Genomic DNA, 16,930 nt, shown 5'->3' on the forward strand with positions numbered 1-16,930 from the left:
TTTTTTACCTCTCTTCCCTGAACCTTAATGAATATATCACGTTTCCATTTCATGTGTAGAACCGTCCTTCACATTCAGGATTTTTTCCGTTAAAAAATATCTGCTTTTAGTTAAGTTAGAAGGTTTTTCTTGAATATTTCAAAAAATTTGAAATTCTGCACGTATGGGGTTTCTGAAATAACCGCTTCAATTATAAAAACTCGTGTTATATAATTAATTAGAAGAAGCTGTTTTGTATCACATGACATTTGTTTCGCATTAAAAAGATGTGAATTTTTTCATGAAGAACTTTATTTGTGATTTTTTCTATTGTTAGTTTCATTCAAAAATTTCATGAAGAAAAACTAGAACAGCTGCTGAGTAATCCTTGTATTGTTGGACATGCATTCTTCATATTAGATTCATCCTCCGATGTAGTCAGCTATTTTTGTTTTTTTTATCTAGGACAGTATTTTCAATTAGTGCTCATTCGGGCACCCTTGGTCAAAACAGAATGGATAACAAGGACTCTCTAGTGCCACTTGCCAAACTCTAACCCTAAATTCTGTTTTGTTCTTTCTGGAACGCGTCTAGTGTACCCGTTAGCATCTACTTGAGGAACCTTCGGGGTCCGCGGACCACATTTTGTAAACCACTGACATAGAAAAGTCACCGTAGTTATTTTTATGTTCGAAGGACTTGAGAAAGGAAAAAGCCTTCAAAGAAAATCTTAAGAGTGGTTTTTCTTACGTGTGATTTTTCTTTCATTTCAATTTCCAAAAGAGACCGTCATTCGGAAACCGTTGTGTTCGGAAGTTAATCTTCATGTTAATCCAATGGGACGCGTTCCGTTCCAAGAAAATGTGGCCGTTGTTCAGAGGTTACCGTATATAATGGGAGGTTTACTGTATCTAAAATGAACGAATTAATTTGGGCACTTTTTCTAATTTAAAGTATATCCTATAAACACAACGGTTGGGGAAAAAATACCCGGAAAAGACATTCTGGGCACGGTGTATACAGGGTGTCCTGTAAATCATAATTCAGCCTTCATCTTATCAACCGTTCGTCGTCGAGGTATCATTCTCCGAAATTTGAATCCAAAAATATCTCGGTGAATATTGCACTTGGAAACTTGGAATTTTTTTTGTTCGCCTCAGGAGAGGCATGACAACAACTTTCTAATTGGAAGTTAGAGGACAAGGGGGACCTTATAAAAATTTTAGATTTTTTTTATTTTATGACACTATTATCACTTTCGAAACCACATATAGCGATTCTTCAACACATTTAGAGCATTTTTAAATTAGAACCATATTATTAGAACCATACCTCTACTTCATTAGATTATTATCAAGCGAAATTAGGACTTGCAGGATACCCTGTATATTTCTATCAGTATTAAAATTTCCATGTATATCGCGTGTCCCATGCGTCAATTACACAGAGCATTCCAACATAGTTTGCAGCCACTAATTTTTGCCGTCGCATTTTTACTCTTTAAATTTTTGTAATTTATTTTCATATTTTATTCAATATATTATTACATTTGTATCATGATCAGACACACCGATGGTCTTTATCTATTGATATTAAGATTATTATTTGCTTTACTTTCTGTGATTTGTAGAACCCGGAAATTCAGGCAAATGCCATAAAAATACCTTTTTTTGCCTATTTTCAAGATTTTCTGTAAAAATGCATTTTTGAAATTTTTTCTGCCATCATAGGTCATAATATGCAAAACGTGGATATTTTGGGTATTAATAACAAAAGAATGCTTTTTAAAAAAAAATTCCAACTCGGTATTAATTTTCATCAGAAAGCCCCCCAACCCTTCCAGCTCCATTTAAAAACGAATAAATGATCTTAAAGGTGGGGGGGCCTGGTTTTGCCATGAGTTAACTCTGCTTTGACCGGATGGTTATAGCATGTCCCCCCACATCCTGCAGCAAGGCCTCTAGGCTGGGATCTTTGGCAGGCCCCCTTGTCATATGTTTCACGGGCCCTAAAGTAGGGAATTTATTGCATGAAAAATATAAGAATCTCCCTGGACTCCCAGGCTGGAGCTCTGTCAGCCCCGCCCTTGTGGGGGGGGGCACAGGTGTTAGACGTCGTGTTTCAGATGAACGCAGCCCATGTTAGAAAGAAAAGCAGAGGAAAATTAGAAATTTTTGCTTCTCCACATGCTTCACATTATGTCTCGCTTAATGGGATTGTATTGTATATGTATAGAGATGACCAATGACTGTCCCAAGAGGTAATCAGTTGACGTCCTGACTCACCCAAGGTGGGGTAGAAGAAGACAGAGCTCTGGGGGGTCCCATGTTGTTTCGATTTTGTTTTTTACACAATACATGCATTGCAAACAACCATGGCTATTTTTTTTACATAAATATTTTTGGTATTCGATTAAATTGACCAGTCTTACTCAGGGGTGATGCGGCCACACAGAGTACCGCATATGTGGGAATATAAAAAAGTATTTTTTTTACAACAATGGAACAAGGTAGCTATGTTTAAACTATAGAAACGATAGTGATCGTTCCAAATAATACATCGAATAAACGAGAGTTATTCCCAACTCGGAGGCCCCCCTACAGATAATTTTCCCTTCGGGCTCCGCGTCTGGTAATGGTGGCTTTGGAATTAACCTGAGGGACCTCGAATACTTTATTTTGGGGCTTGAAATCAATTTAACTTGGATAATAATGCAGTTATTGTATAAACTATAATTAAAAAAATAGGCGGATTAAGTGCAACAATTTTTTTCAGCTAGTTTCTGGACCCCTTTAATACCTAGTTTTTAGTTGTATTTCCTTCCTTCCATAACTTATAAATGCCTTTTTTTATAGCACCTATTTCAGGTATTTTCAGAGTCTTTTTGTGCTTGCCTATTTCGACCATTTTTAGTGCCTAAACTTCCGGGCTCTAGTGATTTGTACGCTGCTAATATATTGCCCCCCATTGGGATTTTACTTTCATTTTATCTCAAAAACTGGAGCCGATCTGACAAAACTAATGCCAGATTCGGAATTAGCGGCCCAAAGTTACCCTAAAATCACTGAAATATCTTTGCCGATGTTATTGCATTTATTTATAACGCGCACTTCGAATGCGATCTGTATGCTGTTCGTGTATATTATCGTAATTGCCATTAGAATTTCACTTTCATTTTATCTCAAAAACTAGATTTGATCCGACAAAACCAGTGCCCCATTAAGAATCAGACGCCCGAATAGCGTGGTGGTAAGATGCTCGACTACCACTGTGAAGGTTTCCGTTAGGTCCCAGGTTCGAACCGGAGGAAGATTATAGATAACAAGATATTTTTTCTCCAACGAGTCTAAGGTGACCACCAAGAGATGGCAACTTCATTTCCAACTCGTTAACGGCAGTAAACTGCAGTATAGCGATAGGGCCTTAGTTTGTATATGGTGAAGTAGATTAGGAATACTGAAAACTTTTTGAGAACAAAATCAGTTTGGAGCAGTGTTATCAGCGCCGCTACATTAAATCGCATGCGGATATTCAGACAGAATTCGTCTTGGAATAATCCGGTAACAACAGCCAAATGATGGAACGAAACATTTTTATTGTCATCGCATTACAAATAAGACAACAACACACAGCAGGAGAACAGATGATATCTGTCGATGATGGGAAAAAGTTTTCGAGGAAGAGCTCACGTTGAAATCGCAACCACTTGAACCTCTCGTGAAAAGAGCGCAATGTTCGTTTATCAGAGAACCAGACATCCTGTCCATGTGACTTTGAAAGAATTCACTAACGTGTGCACCACAATCTCGTGTCAGATGCTCGTGTTGGCACTGAACAAACTCTGTGAAGACACTGCAATAAGACCAGAAGAATACAATGTACAGAATATGAATCACAATTACTTACAGTATAGACGCTGCTTATCATCGTTCCCAGTTAACAAGGAGTGTCTCACGAGGCACTGGATTCGGTACCAGCTGACGTCACGCGTGATGTCATTCCCCTGCAGAACGGAGTGCTCCTGCTTTGCTACCTTGTTGATTACAGTAGTTTGCGCAATCGCCGTACTGTATTTTTATACTGAATTCGTTCCAAAATTATCTTTTCAATTACAGTAGGCTCTCGCTAATTCGATTACTGGAAGTCAATCGAAAAGTCTATTTAAATGATATAAACTTCTGCGCTCAGACGTAGAGAGTTACATGTTTTCCTTTTCTATTCTCGAAGAAAATCCACCAAAAAAACTGCATAGGCCGGATTAACGCACGGTCGGATTATCGAGAGTCTACTGTATCTGTTTATTTATTAGTTTCCTTCGTTCAACCATTCGAACATTTAAAATAAGAAGTTTTGAATTTGCTCTTATGAGTTAACTTACACTAAGAATATTTTTCTCATATTCAATTCTGTTGAATCAAGTACGTTAGTTATCTTTTACTGGGTTGATTGAAAGCCAACTCGGAGACAGTTCCAATTATCTTCTGAACTTTCTAATAATTTTTAATTACCTTTTTGTTTTTGAGTCAGCTGTAGCTTTTAAACGACTTTGACTTCGTTATTATCAAGGCTCTCCGCTGTTGTTGACCTAAAGAATCCTGAAAAATGACCATAAAAAATGGCCCAAAAACTGGAAAAAAATGCCCTTAAAAGTTCGAAATAGTGCCTTAAAATCTAAAATTAAAATTCCTCAAAAATGACAAAAATGCTATTAAAACAACAAAACGTCATTATATTGATTGGGGTACTACTATAAATAGTTTCAACTAATATAAGCATTCTGCTTCAAAAAGAATTTGAGCAACGCATCGCAGAGACACGTTGGGGGAAGGGGTGGGAGGTTCCAAGAAATTTGAAAGAACATACATAACGACAATGCAAAATGGGATGTCCCTGTCAATACTTCCAAATAAAATAGAGGTATTTTAGATAGCTTAAACGTAGTATCTATATATAGGAGGTATTGCCCCTGCTTAGAAAAATCCACTGGAGATAAAGAGGGAGATACAGGGTGATCAGCGAATAAGCCCTTATTTCAAAATTAAATATCTCTACAACAAAGATCAATAGAATTATGCGGTAAACGGTACGTTTATTAGCAAAACTGTAAGAATATTGTACAGAAATTTCGAAAATTTTTTTTTTTTTTAAATTTTTTAAAATTAAAAAAAAACTGGAGATTTTGGGGTTCCGAAAATCCTCATTTGTGTGAAGAGAAACCACTGCATTCGCCCAAAGTTACTGCATGGGCTGCGGTATGCGCCATGTGTGCTGACAAATGGTTCCAAAATTGTAACGTAACGTTCAGTAGTAATCGTTTCTCGCACGAAGAAGGGACCGATAATGCCTCTGGCGCATACCGCAGCCCATGCAGTAACTTTAGGCGAATGCAGTGGTTTCTCTTCACACAAATGAGGATTTTCGGAACCCCAAAATCTCCAGTTTTTTTTTAATTTTAAAAAATTAAATACTAAATTTTCGAAATTTCTGTACAACATTCTTACAGTTTTGCTAATAAACGTACCGTTTACCGCATAATTCTATTGATCTTTGTTATAGATATATTTAATTTTGAAATAAGGGCTTATTCGCTGATCACCCTGTAAGTAGAAACTGGCCGTATTTGAATAGAAAAATGGTGGGAAGATCTGCATTGATAAACTCATGTCTTTTGGGAGGCAGGTATAGTAGCCAAACGTAGCGGCTTTTTACTTTTGTTAGTACGTTTTCAGGGGTGAATCTAATGCGAAATAAATTAGGATAAATATTTAGAATTAAAAAAAAAAATCTAGTCATATTTAGAAAAACACTTTAAATTAGAAATTATCCATTGGCTAAATTTGAATGGTGTTGCTGAGCAATACCATTCGAGTGATTGGTATTGCTCGAGCAACACGAGCACATATGTTCCGGCGCACAGTGGTCCAAATCGGGAAATTAGCTGGAAAAAAATAAAAAATGAAGTTTTTGCTTCGGAGAAAAAAACCATATGGGTGTGTAGAGAAATGTCTGGTGCATCTTGAGGTGATATTTGTTTTGTGATATTTGTTTACATCGGGGGCTTCCGGGGGGTCAAAGAAGGGTAATGACTGACTCAGATGGGGCTCTCGCCGAAATGGGATGAAAAGCTCAACTTCCCTAGGTTGCCATTCGGTTGCATTTGAGTGGAACTATGAAATTCTTTTTGCTATTCATTTTTAGTTTTTTGTCCTTTTCGGTTCGATATTTTCCAAGCTCCGAGTAGAGGAAAAAATTTTCGTAATTCGTTCTTGAAGTTTGGCTTATTTTTGAGTAGTTTTGAGCACAAAAAGTGAGTTATAAAAAAAAACTCTGTTCAATCGTGAAATGTTTTTTCGGATGTTCTACATGTTGTTGGTGAACGTTTTGCATTATGCGTAGCCGCCCCCAGCCGCCCCTTTTTACGTAAGAAATTTTTGAAATGACCTTACGTTTGACTCGTCTAGAGTTGTTTTTGCGCTAATGGTGGGTTGAGCTCGCCTTTTAAAATGTCTGCAGACCTGTTAATCCAATATATTGATGAAAAGTCAAAATTTGAAGATAGCCTGGAAGTCAAGACTAGTAAGTTTCGTTTGAAAATCAAATGTTTCATCAGTTTCTTATCAAAAAAGTGGAGATCTAGTAACAAGACCTTGACACGTTTCCTCGACAAAAATCCAGCATGGTTACAAGGGAAAATAGCTATTCCATCCAAAATAGTCCAGAAAGATCGGAGCAGACCTCAAAAGAATTTCGAAGATAGGGGCCCGAGGACCAAGAAGGCAAAAATAAAAAAAATCTCTTGGAAGAACACAGAACCAGCGAGTTGTGCTGTGCAGCACAAGCCAGTCTTACATCATCCGGCCAACGTACGGCCTCTAACATGAAATAGATGTCGAAAAATTTAGAGAGTTTGCAAACACTACTGCAAAGCTTTATGTGCAACTTCACAGTTGGTTTTACGTGCCAGTTACTGTTCACAAAGTTTTGGTTCATGGTGCAGATGTTGTACAACATTTGCTACTTCCCGTTGGTCAGTTGACGGAGGAAGCACAAGAAGCCAGACATAAAGACTATAAGCAAGCCAGAGAATATAGATCAAGAAAAATTTCACGTCAAACAACTAATGAAGATTTGACTGTTAGGTACACACACTTTCACTTCCGGCACAACTCACTAGGTAGAAAATTGCCTATGGCGATAGACCTGAGTTGTGCTCGGTTATAAAAAAAAAAAAAAAGTATCTTCTATAAGAGAACTGCCCACAAAAAAACTGCCCCAAAAAAGGGTGCATTGCCAAAAGAGGTTTCGACTTGGCTGAAATTTAGCGAGACAAGAAAAGGGAGAAAAAAGCACATCCTCAGAGTCTTACAGTGATTGACACTACGCATAAGGTGGGTGCGTTTTAGGTAAGTTTTTAATTTATATGCAAAATTACTGTACATAAACGTAAATTAATTCCGAGAATGAAATAATATATATTTTTAAGTGTTTGTAGAATTGCGAGTATAAATTTGTAAGTATTTAATAATAATCAGCGGAGTTTGGTTGTTTTTTTTTATGAAAAATTTCATTCCGATTTGAAATGTTCAATCGGTGATCAAGCCCCCAAATCATAGATTTTGTTTATTTGCACTGTTTATTTCTAATGTTTTGTGTTATAAAAGAATAATTTATTATTTTTTGAGCGAAAATCTTGATTTTTTTACATATTAAACTTCAATTAAGTGTTCCCCCCAGTTTTCACGGCAATATTTTGTTTAGAATGTGCTTTGGTATTACTATTATTTTTTAAATATTATTCGGGATAAATATGAGTGATGCATTATTACTTTGGAGACAGTCAATCAGAAAAGTAGGAAACATCAGTAAAAGATGAAAAGATTAATTAGAAATGCGTAATTATTTCATTGAAATGGAAAGAATTGCAAAAATGTAGAAAACGTAGTAATCATGCCAAAGTCGTTTTAAAATTACCAAACGTTATTATTATTAAATTATACTTCTCGGCCTGTGTGGATGCCTATTTTTGGTGTGAAGCAAAAAGAATTTTTCAAAAACATTCATTAGTTTTCGAGAAAACATTTTTTTCCTCCTAAATTCGCTATATTGACCACTGTGCGGTGTCCCTGATATGTATAGATGATTTCAATACTAAATTCTGCGTGTGTGTGTGTGTGGGGGGGGGGGGGGTAGTTCAGCGGTGGAACGTTCGCTTCACCTATGAAAAGTCCCGGGTTCAGTTCCCGGCATCTCCATATCTGCCCACTTTGAAGTTCATGCAAGTGACCATTCTTATAGAAAGAAATCTGTTGAATGATGTTATACTCACAGGATATCCACTCACAATGCATGGGAATGTGGTGCAGTGGTAGAGCGTTCACTTCACAAGTGTAAGGCCCTCAGGTTCAATCCCCAGCATGTCTAGGCCACTTTGATATTCATGCAAGTATGTGACTATTCTTACAGGAACAAGTCCACTGAATGATGTTACTTACTCACAGAATATCCACTTGCAATGCAAGGGAATGTAGCTCAGTGGTAGAGCGTTCTCTTCTCATGTGAAATGGTCCGGGTTCAATCTCCGGCATTTCCATAACCTGTACAATCTATTTTGGCGGTTGTGTACTTTCATTTTATGATAAGTTTGTTTTAAAAAATCCGTTTATCAGTATTTGCTAAGTGCAGAATTTTGGAAATGAAAGCAATGGGATGTAGCTCAGTAGTAGAGCGTTCACTTTGCATGTAAAAGGCCCGCGGGTTGCATCTCCCATACCTGTATACTCCATTGTCTTGAACGACACAGCAAGAACAAAATACAGGAAGGAGAGAAAACCACTTTTTTTCGGTGGAACTTGACAATTGCCGAAATTTTTCTAAGATATCGGGAGTTTTTCACGGATATTAGCAGCGTAAGAGTTGATTGTTGTGACAAGGTCCATTTCAGAAGCAACGAGCGTTTCGTACACATCGGTCTTGAAGGTATGTAGTGCATTTCAAATCGGCCATGAGCACTAGCATACAGCTCCAACTATCCGTTTCTGATAATGCTTCCCTAAGCGAACATGGTTGATATCTACATCTCTTTAAAGTTTATTCGTGAAATTTTGAGATACGTTGTATGTTTTTTGTTAATAGACGTATTTTCGATACGGGTATCATCATTCATTTTTAAGTGGGAAATATATTCCTATAAAATATTTTATTCCTCGAAGGGGACTTGAATTTTGACAACGTAGTAATATAAAAGTCTTATCTACACAAAGCTTTGTAAGATTTCCTGTCAAAACAATATCGCAGCAATCCATCAGTTCCTTTTTCATAACCTCTCTAGTACTCGGACGAAACAAATTGGTCTCGTCATCAATGGTCAAATCCCGAATTATGTGTATGTCTGTTTTTTACCCTGTACATTCGATGAATATGAATTACAGTCAAACCACTCTTTCTTGAAAAACTCTATATCTCGAAAAAGAAAAAACATCTTTTTGCCATACTTGTTCAGCATGGCAAAAATGCATCCAGTAGAAAATTCAAAATTGCATCAAGAAAGCTGGGTCATCAAATTAGTCATCTCAGTGATGAAGAATCAAATCTGGTAGTTCAATCGAATTTCAATGATTCTCAAAACAATGGCTGAAGATGAAATTTTAGAACACTGGGGCATTACCAAAAAACACTTGAATCTAGAAATATCATTTTAGATTTTGTGTAAATGGATAATGTGCTCACTACAAACTTATACAAATACAAAGGCCACAACAGGCAAATTGGCCAACGAGGTGGCTGAAAAAAAAATGTCCATAAAAAATATGGATGTCAAATATACAACCAAAATACAGCAACCCAATATAAAAACATTTATATCACGAAAAAAAGAACTAATAACTAATACTATACAATGCCCAAAAAAAATATTATAGTTTTGTTAATCCGGGTATAGATAGCTCCTCGATTTATCCCACTATGCTTATCGTATTTGTTTTTAAGCGTGCCAATTATGTTAGATTTCACGACCCCCGGAAGCAAGCTATTCCATTTATTGACAACCCTATTAGAGAAAAACTCCCTGCGATCCCACAACCTGGAATTGTCCCTTTGCCGAAGCAGTCGATTGACGGTGTATAAATAAGTCGTAGTCCATCCTATCCATCCCGTTGAAAATTTTAAAGACTTCGATCCTTTCTCCCCGGCAACTGCATTCCCCTCAACGTAAACATATTCAAGGGAGGTAAAGTATTTCTTCATAGCTCAAGCCAAACGTATAACTTTTTTAAACTGAACAATGATATAACCAGGGCCTTCGCGAAGGTAAATACAATTTGAATTCAACAAAAAAATTTCGAACGAATTTTAGTGTATTTACGTATAGTGTAATTGAACATGGATTGAATTGGAGTGATGAATGTCTCACTGTTGACTTCAGTAACAGAAAACAGATCATTTCTAGATGGACCCCGATGGCTGTATTTACTATTAGTATGACTTCAGACCCTAATCTCGCACTTTGTACAACCGTCAGCAAGGAGAAAAATTTGTCATGGGATAGGGAGCATTCGGATTCAATGGAACGATTGATATTGGTTTTTTTTGTGAGATCGACAGAAGTCCAAAGACTATCGGATCATTCTTGGATCCTCTCTACTTCCAATCAGGAGCTTTATAGAGGGTCATTGTTAGTTGTTTCAACAGGGGTCAACGCTCTGTATTCTCACATCTAAATCCACCAATGCAAGGTTTACTGATAATAAATGACGTGAGTTGGAATGGTCAGCTATAAGCGCAAACCTAGATCCTTTGGGGTGTTTATTAGCACTTTATGCTTATTCCCGATGTCGTCAGTTTTCAAGTATTACAATTATTGAAGTAGTAGTACAAGTAGCGAATTATGCGAAGCTAGTTTTCTCTGGATTCCGTTCTTCTTATACGTCCAGGGTACGCCAAAGTTCAAATTACCACAAACTCTGAAGTCGCAAATAATTTTTCAGCATGCCCGATCAAGTATTTCAAACGATTCATGGCAATGGCGCAACTGTGAAACTAAATACTAAAATTAAGCTGATGTCTATATAGGTTTGAGACACTGTTTTTAATTTTGTTAATTTATTTCTTTGGAAAAACTCCGTTCAACTATAGTTAAATGACTTTATTGGCATAGGGGTTCATATATAAAAAAATTGAGAACGGAATGTGAGACGGTTGATTTATTATTGAAGAAAAACGATCAAAATATAATGCTCAAAATTACTAAAATCGCTTAAATTTTTGTGTAAATAAGATATTTTCATTACACATTCTACCATTATAACACGTTACATACCATTTTTTTTTTGATGTGACACACACACAGTAGCCAGTCGCGAATACTTCGTTCATAGCAATTGATTGCAATATCCGCCTCGAAGCCGTACTTTTAGCACCTACCTGAACTTTCCGCTTATCAGACTTGGCGAAGGTTTTCAACAACTGGCTGATGCGAAGATGAATTTAGGAAAGAGAGAAAATTCAATAGCCCTTGCGAGGAATCGAACCTACTACGTTCCCTCACTTGCCGGGGGAGCACTCTAAACCACTAGACTACAAAGGCAACGAATTTCACGTGTGCTCTCTTTCCTAAATTCATCTTCGCATCAGGCAGCTGTTGAAAACATTCGTATGAATAGCGAAGTGTGACATCATCCTTGGGTTTGAATCCCAGCTGAAGCATGAGTTTCCTTTGTCCAGCCGTTTGGAAATAGGCTCGAAACTAAATCTCGATGAAATAGAGCCTGGCAGCGTGAAATGAGCATGGCGTACGGATCTTTTCAAACGCGATATTGTAGATATAGGATATGTTAATACTCACCAACAGTACATCCGAAGACGCTCGTTAGTGTTGACCGAATCATCGTCTTCGTTTTCTTCGATATGATTGCCCGTCAATCGCCGGTATTGGTTGGCGCATTTTTTTTCGTCTGTCGAAACATTTTTCAGACATGGAGCATATTTCAAATATTCTGCAATATACGAATATATATAACCGATATTATAAAATCTAGCCAACCTCACCAAAAATGTTTTGTAAATCTTTACACTCGCGAAAGAGAGAAAATTTCCCTTTTTGTTTGCCTAGTGCAGAGTTTCTCACCCTATGGTCCCCGAACCAGAGGTAATCCGTAACGATGACTAATTCTAACTGAATGAAAAATTATTCAATTGTTATAATTGATATTAGCAATATCCATATGGGTTCAAATAAAAATTGTACCTTCACTCGGGTTCATCATACCCTATTAACGAAAATGCAGGAAATTTCGATCCTAAATACGGGGTATCGCGAATTTTCTAGCCAGAAAAATGCAATTTACGACAGATTTGCTAATTATTGCTAAAATGGGTGAAGAGCTTTCGCTTAAATAAAGGGCTGCTACAAACCTCAGTAAACAGAAATGTATTTGACGAAAAAACGTTCATATGACTAGATATATTCCATTCAGAAAAATAAGAACTGGGATCTTAAATACGGTGAAATATACGGGACGGTCACCAATTGTTATCAAAGCCATTGCCATAAGTCGAAAAAATCCCCAATTGTACTTAAAATCTCTGAAAAATTGAGGAAAAAACGTTGAGCCTGACAAATATGTAAGATGGATATTTGTATTTGTGTAAAGATATAATTATCATAATAAGTTATACGAAAACGCTGTTTATTCACGATTTTAGTAAACATTACCAATTCAAATAAACATTGTTGAAAAAACGGGACAACTAAAAATACAGGAATGTGCCCATAATGCAGGCCATCGATTTTTTTCATAGATTTACTGGTGCTTGGGTTCAGAAATGTTGAGAAACGCTTTTCTAGGGTTTATGTATTATGTAATTATCACAATGACTAATTTTTGACGTCATTACATTTTCAAGATGTGATGCTAGATAAGGTGAGGCTTGAGAGGCGGGGGATCGTTTTCCATCTCAGAGTTAGTGTTCCTTGAAAAACCCCCAGGATGACTTATCTACCATCTTTAAATACATGGTGTGACGTCAGTATCATCACTGTATTTTTAATCGGTGTTTTCTATCCTGTTCTAACGATTAGACATCACTTTGAACAAAAAAAAATGGTTTTGCCACTTCAAAATGGAGGATGATGAGTCCACCCGCCTTTCTAGGCACCTTACTTGGAGCGGCAAAAATCAGTATTTTGCCGCTAACCGTTGTTAAAAAAAAGGAGGAGACGGAAGGGCGATTGGCTAAAGCGATAATACACGCCACTCAAAGATGGGGGATAAGTCTGCCTGGAGTTTCAAGGAGCTTTAATGTAAGACCACAGGCTGCTGCATTCTCGTAAATTTGACCGTAACATAACGAGATAAGGTCACAATTTAATGCTCAATAACTTAGGAACTACATTTTGCAGGTAGAAAAAAATCAGTGGTCTTTCCAAAGGCAAATCGAATGACACCATATTGATAGTAATGCACACATTTTTTTATGGGTAAGATGACACTATAAAAGTTTGATAAAAGTTATTTTATAAAACTTACAAATGTAGCCAATAATCACATCGGTTACATTTGTTCGAATGTAAGTGTTATTAGTTGTTTTTCGTTTTATAAAAGATCTCTTATAAAACTTTTACAGTGTAATCCCGGTCTAAAACAGTAATGAATTTCTCTGTAGCGGTAGACCATTAGATCATAAGCGAATACAGATTCTTCGAACGGGAAAGGGCTAATCACTGAGGACTTTTAGAAAACTTTTATAGTGTAATACCGGCCTAAGGGCGTGAACAAGAAACTTTGAGCATGTTTTCGGTTTCACATCATATAAAACATGTTTCACATCATAAGGCTTCTACAAAGACTCGTCGCCCATTTTGGTCGCTAACTTATAGTATCAATACGTCAATGCTACTGACACTAATCTTAAATCCCACGACGTAAACTTTTCAATATTTCATGGTAAATACTTGAAAGGTTACGCTGAGAAAGGATACTGACTTGAAAAGATACGCTAGGTGATTTACTGTGGTCTCCGGTATTTTTACAAATTCGTAAATTGAAAGATAGTTTGATAATTACCTTCTTGTAGTTTTCCTGGGATGCACAAATCATCGATCACTACCCGGGATTCGGATACCACGGAATTGAAGATCCTGTTCTGAACTGACGTAAAACATCGGAAGCTATGATCATGGACGCATTTCACTCCTTGTTGGAGTTTTCTGAAAGTTGAAACATGTTGTTGTCAGTGTAATTACCAAAATTGAAATATTACAGTTTTCGATACAGCGAGTTTTCACAACACTCTCGATCGATCTCTCTACTGAACTCTTGACGCGTTGCTGCTCGTTTCTGCCATTACAATGAATCTTACAAACAACTAATCCATGTGCATATCGGTTAATTTGGGCTGAAAAGGTACATTAAACACAGAAAGTTTCAACCGATTCAATCAATGACAGTTCGTGACACCAAGGACGATTGTCATGGGGTTGATTGATAGAATGTATACAGTGCCACATGACGTTGCATCTTGTTCGATCAATTAAGTACGTCGCGTGTAGATGCATCTTAAGTGAGTAAAAAAGAAACAAACGCGCGTCGTAATAAGCATTGTCTCATTACAGTAATCTGTAATAAGTCCATGAAATTTTACGCTCGAAAAATTCGGTTTCGAAATAAACGCACCAAATTATTGATCGCTATTATTGATCTTTTTTTTTGTTTCTGCACCGCTTTTAGTTTTGTTTTTTGCTATTGCTTCAATGAAACTGTCCTTAAACACATTTCCAATTTCCAATATATGCTACAAGAACAAAGATAAACGTTTTGCAACGGAAAAATGTTTCGAGTGATTAACGGCCACTATTGAGCAATTAGGAAAAAGACTAAAAGGACAAAAACAAGTCTCGTTTTGATATCGGAAAAACAAGACTAGTATTTTAACATATTGGCTTACCAGCCATTTATCATCGATGGGGGGACGGTTCATTTAGTCACTCTAGAGGGGTGGATATACGCAATCATAGAGCGTTTTCTTTCGATAGACTGAATCAGCAATGAATCAATCAATGGACTGGACATCACGGAAATCAAAATAATATATTATGGCTTGTATTGTCTTTATACAGGATGATTCCATTATTTCCCTTGCCTCGTTTTACTGGCAAACCGTTGATCCTAGAGGCATACTTCCAATTAGAAAAGTATTCCAATAACGTGTAGACCTCAGATATACGTCATTCATATTGTAATGGGCTGTATAGTTACTAAAATATAAAAATTTATCTTTTATACGGACATCCTGTCGTCAAAAACCTAATTAGAAAGTTGTTACCCTGTCTCTCTTGAGACAAACAAAAAAAAAACATGTTGGTGCTATATTCGCAGAGATATTTGAATTCAAATATGTCCTCGAATGATGCACTTGAAAACGTGGAATTTTTTTTGTTGGGCTCAGGAAAAAGACATAAGGCAACAACTTTCTAATTGGGGTTTTGAAGATATTGTGTCCGTATAAAAAAATTAATTTTTATATTTTAATAACTGCCTATTACAACATGAATGGCGTATATGAGTTCTACACGTTATTTGAATACATTCTCCAATTGAAAGTATGCGTTTCGGATCAATGGGAACCACAGAAAACCAACTTCAGCCGACCACCACTGTGGCGACGGTGGGGTACGAACTGCAACGTTAACTGGTACTTCTGACCAGGAGAAACTTTTTTTTTATCAGCAAATCCGTTTTATTACGTCGGCGCACGTGCTGCACGGACGAGTCGAAGTTTGAGTGAAGGGTGTTCCTAATATTTTGGCCACTGAGTATATATAATTCCCAGCAGAGGACCTCGGTATCTTTATTGAACCGAAAAGGCACATATTGTGCGGCAGAGAAGAGTACAAGGTGACCAAAAGTGGAAGAGGTGCCGTAAAGCACAATGGAGGTGTCGTGAAAGCAGTTTCCTGTAATTACTTTTAATTAATCATAGAATTACAAAATTAAACTCTTTTTCTTTGATCTCATTTGCCGATCCACGGCCTGTCTTTATTTCTTACCTTCGGCGAAAGCCTTTTGAAGTTCCATGTATTAAGCTGTTGGGTTTTCACTCAAAACCCAATAACGGCATGTTTATGCTGTCATCAAATTATAAACATGTTTTCTTTTGTCCGGTCCACATAATTCTACAGAATTCCATAAGCCTTACATGACCACATTTGATGACATGATCTCCTCAGTTTTCACCCACAACAAAAGACCACCTTAGAATGTGCGAGACCTGTACACTGCACTGCGTAGAAGGAGTAATGAAAAAGTTTCGTTCGGGCGTTCCGAACAGAACGTGCATTAAAGTTCTGGAAAGCCTATTCGTCCTTTTCCCTGTTATAAGAACACAGAAGTCCTCTTCCAATTATGTACATTTCAGTCTTTTGAACAGTGTCTACTATAATTTACCGCCATGGACCCCACATCCTGGAGTAGATCCCCTAGGCTGGGATATTGGCGGGCACCCAAGCCAGACTTTTCACGGGCCCTTCCATAGTGAAGTTATAGCTTGAAAAAAAAAATAATGATAATTGTCTCTCCCAAGCTCTGCGCCCGAGTCGCGTGGTGGTAACATGTTCGTCTACCACCGTGAAAGATGCCGTCAGGTCCCAGGTTCAAACCGGGGGAAGAATAACAAGATTTTTTTTCCTAACGAGCTTCAGGAGACCACCAATAGATGGCGTCTTTATTTCCAACCCAACTCGTAAACGGCAGTACATTGCAGTATACCGATATGGCCAGAGTTGGTGTGTGGTGAAGTAGTAGGGCTAGAGCCCTGTCAGCTCTACCGTTGGAAGGGGGCATGTATACAGCACAGATTCTCGCAGTTTCTTATTATTAACAGGCCTATACGTTCATGTTAGTTGTCCTTCACGATGCGAAGCCACTATGACACCCACACGACCGTACGTTTCTTCAAT

General features: G+C 37.3%; 1 protein-coding gene and 1 non-coding gene across 2 annotated transcripts in view; one reads left to right on the top strand and one right to left on the bottom strand.

Annotated features, from left to right (window-relative positions):
• Positions 1–3,568: 3,568 nt before the first annotated feature.
• LOC149073470 (uncharacterized) overlaps positions 3,569–16,930 on the bottom strand; it is a 52,036-nt gene continuing 38,674 nt past the window's right edge. Inside the window, exons 3-5 of the mRNA XM_089246411.1 lie at positions 14,040–14,182; positions 11,819–11,969; positions 3,569–3,831 (exon numbers count right to left, since the gene is read on the bottom strand). Coding sequence (XP_089102537.1) covers positions 3,579–3,831; positions 11,819–11,969; positions 14,040–14,182 — 547 coding nt within the window. The 3' untranslated portion in view covers positions 3,569–3,578. The remainder of the gene's footprint in view (positions 3,832–11,818; positions 11,970–14,039; positions 14,183–16,930) is intronic.
• On the top strand, positions 8,498–8,569 carry TRNAE-CUC (transfer RNA glutamic acid (anticodon CUC)). Its single transcript has one exon. It is a non-coding gene; the product is annotated as a tRNA-Glu (tRNA).

The sequence above is a fragment of the Pholcus phalangioides genome, unplaced genomic scaffold (genome assembly GCF_987345545.1).
Source record: "Pholcus phalangioides strain wild (caught in Gottingen) unplaced genomic scaffold, Ppha-v1.0 ptg000017l_1, whole genome shotgun sequence".
Classification (NCBI taxonomy): Eukaryota; Metazoa; Arthropoda; class Arachnida; order Araneae; family Pholcidae; genus Pholcus; species Pholcus phalangioides.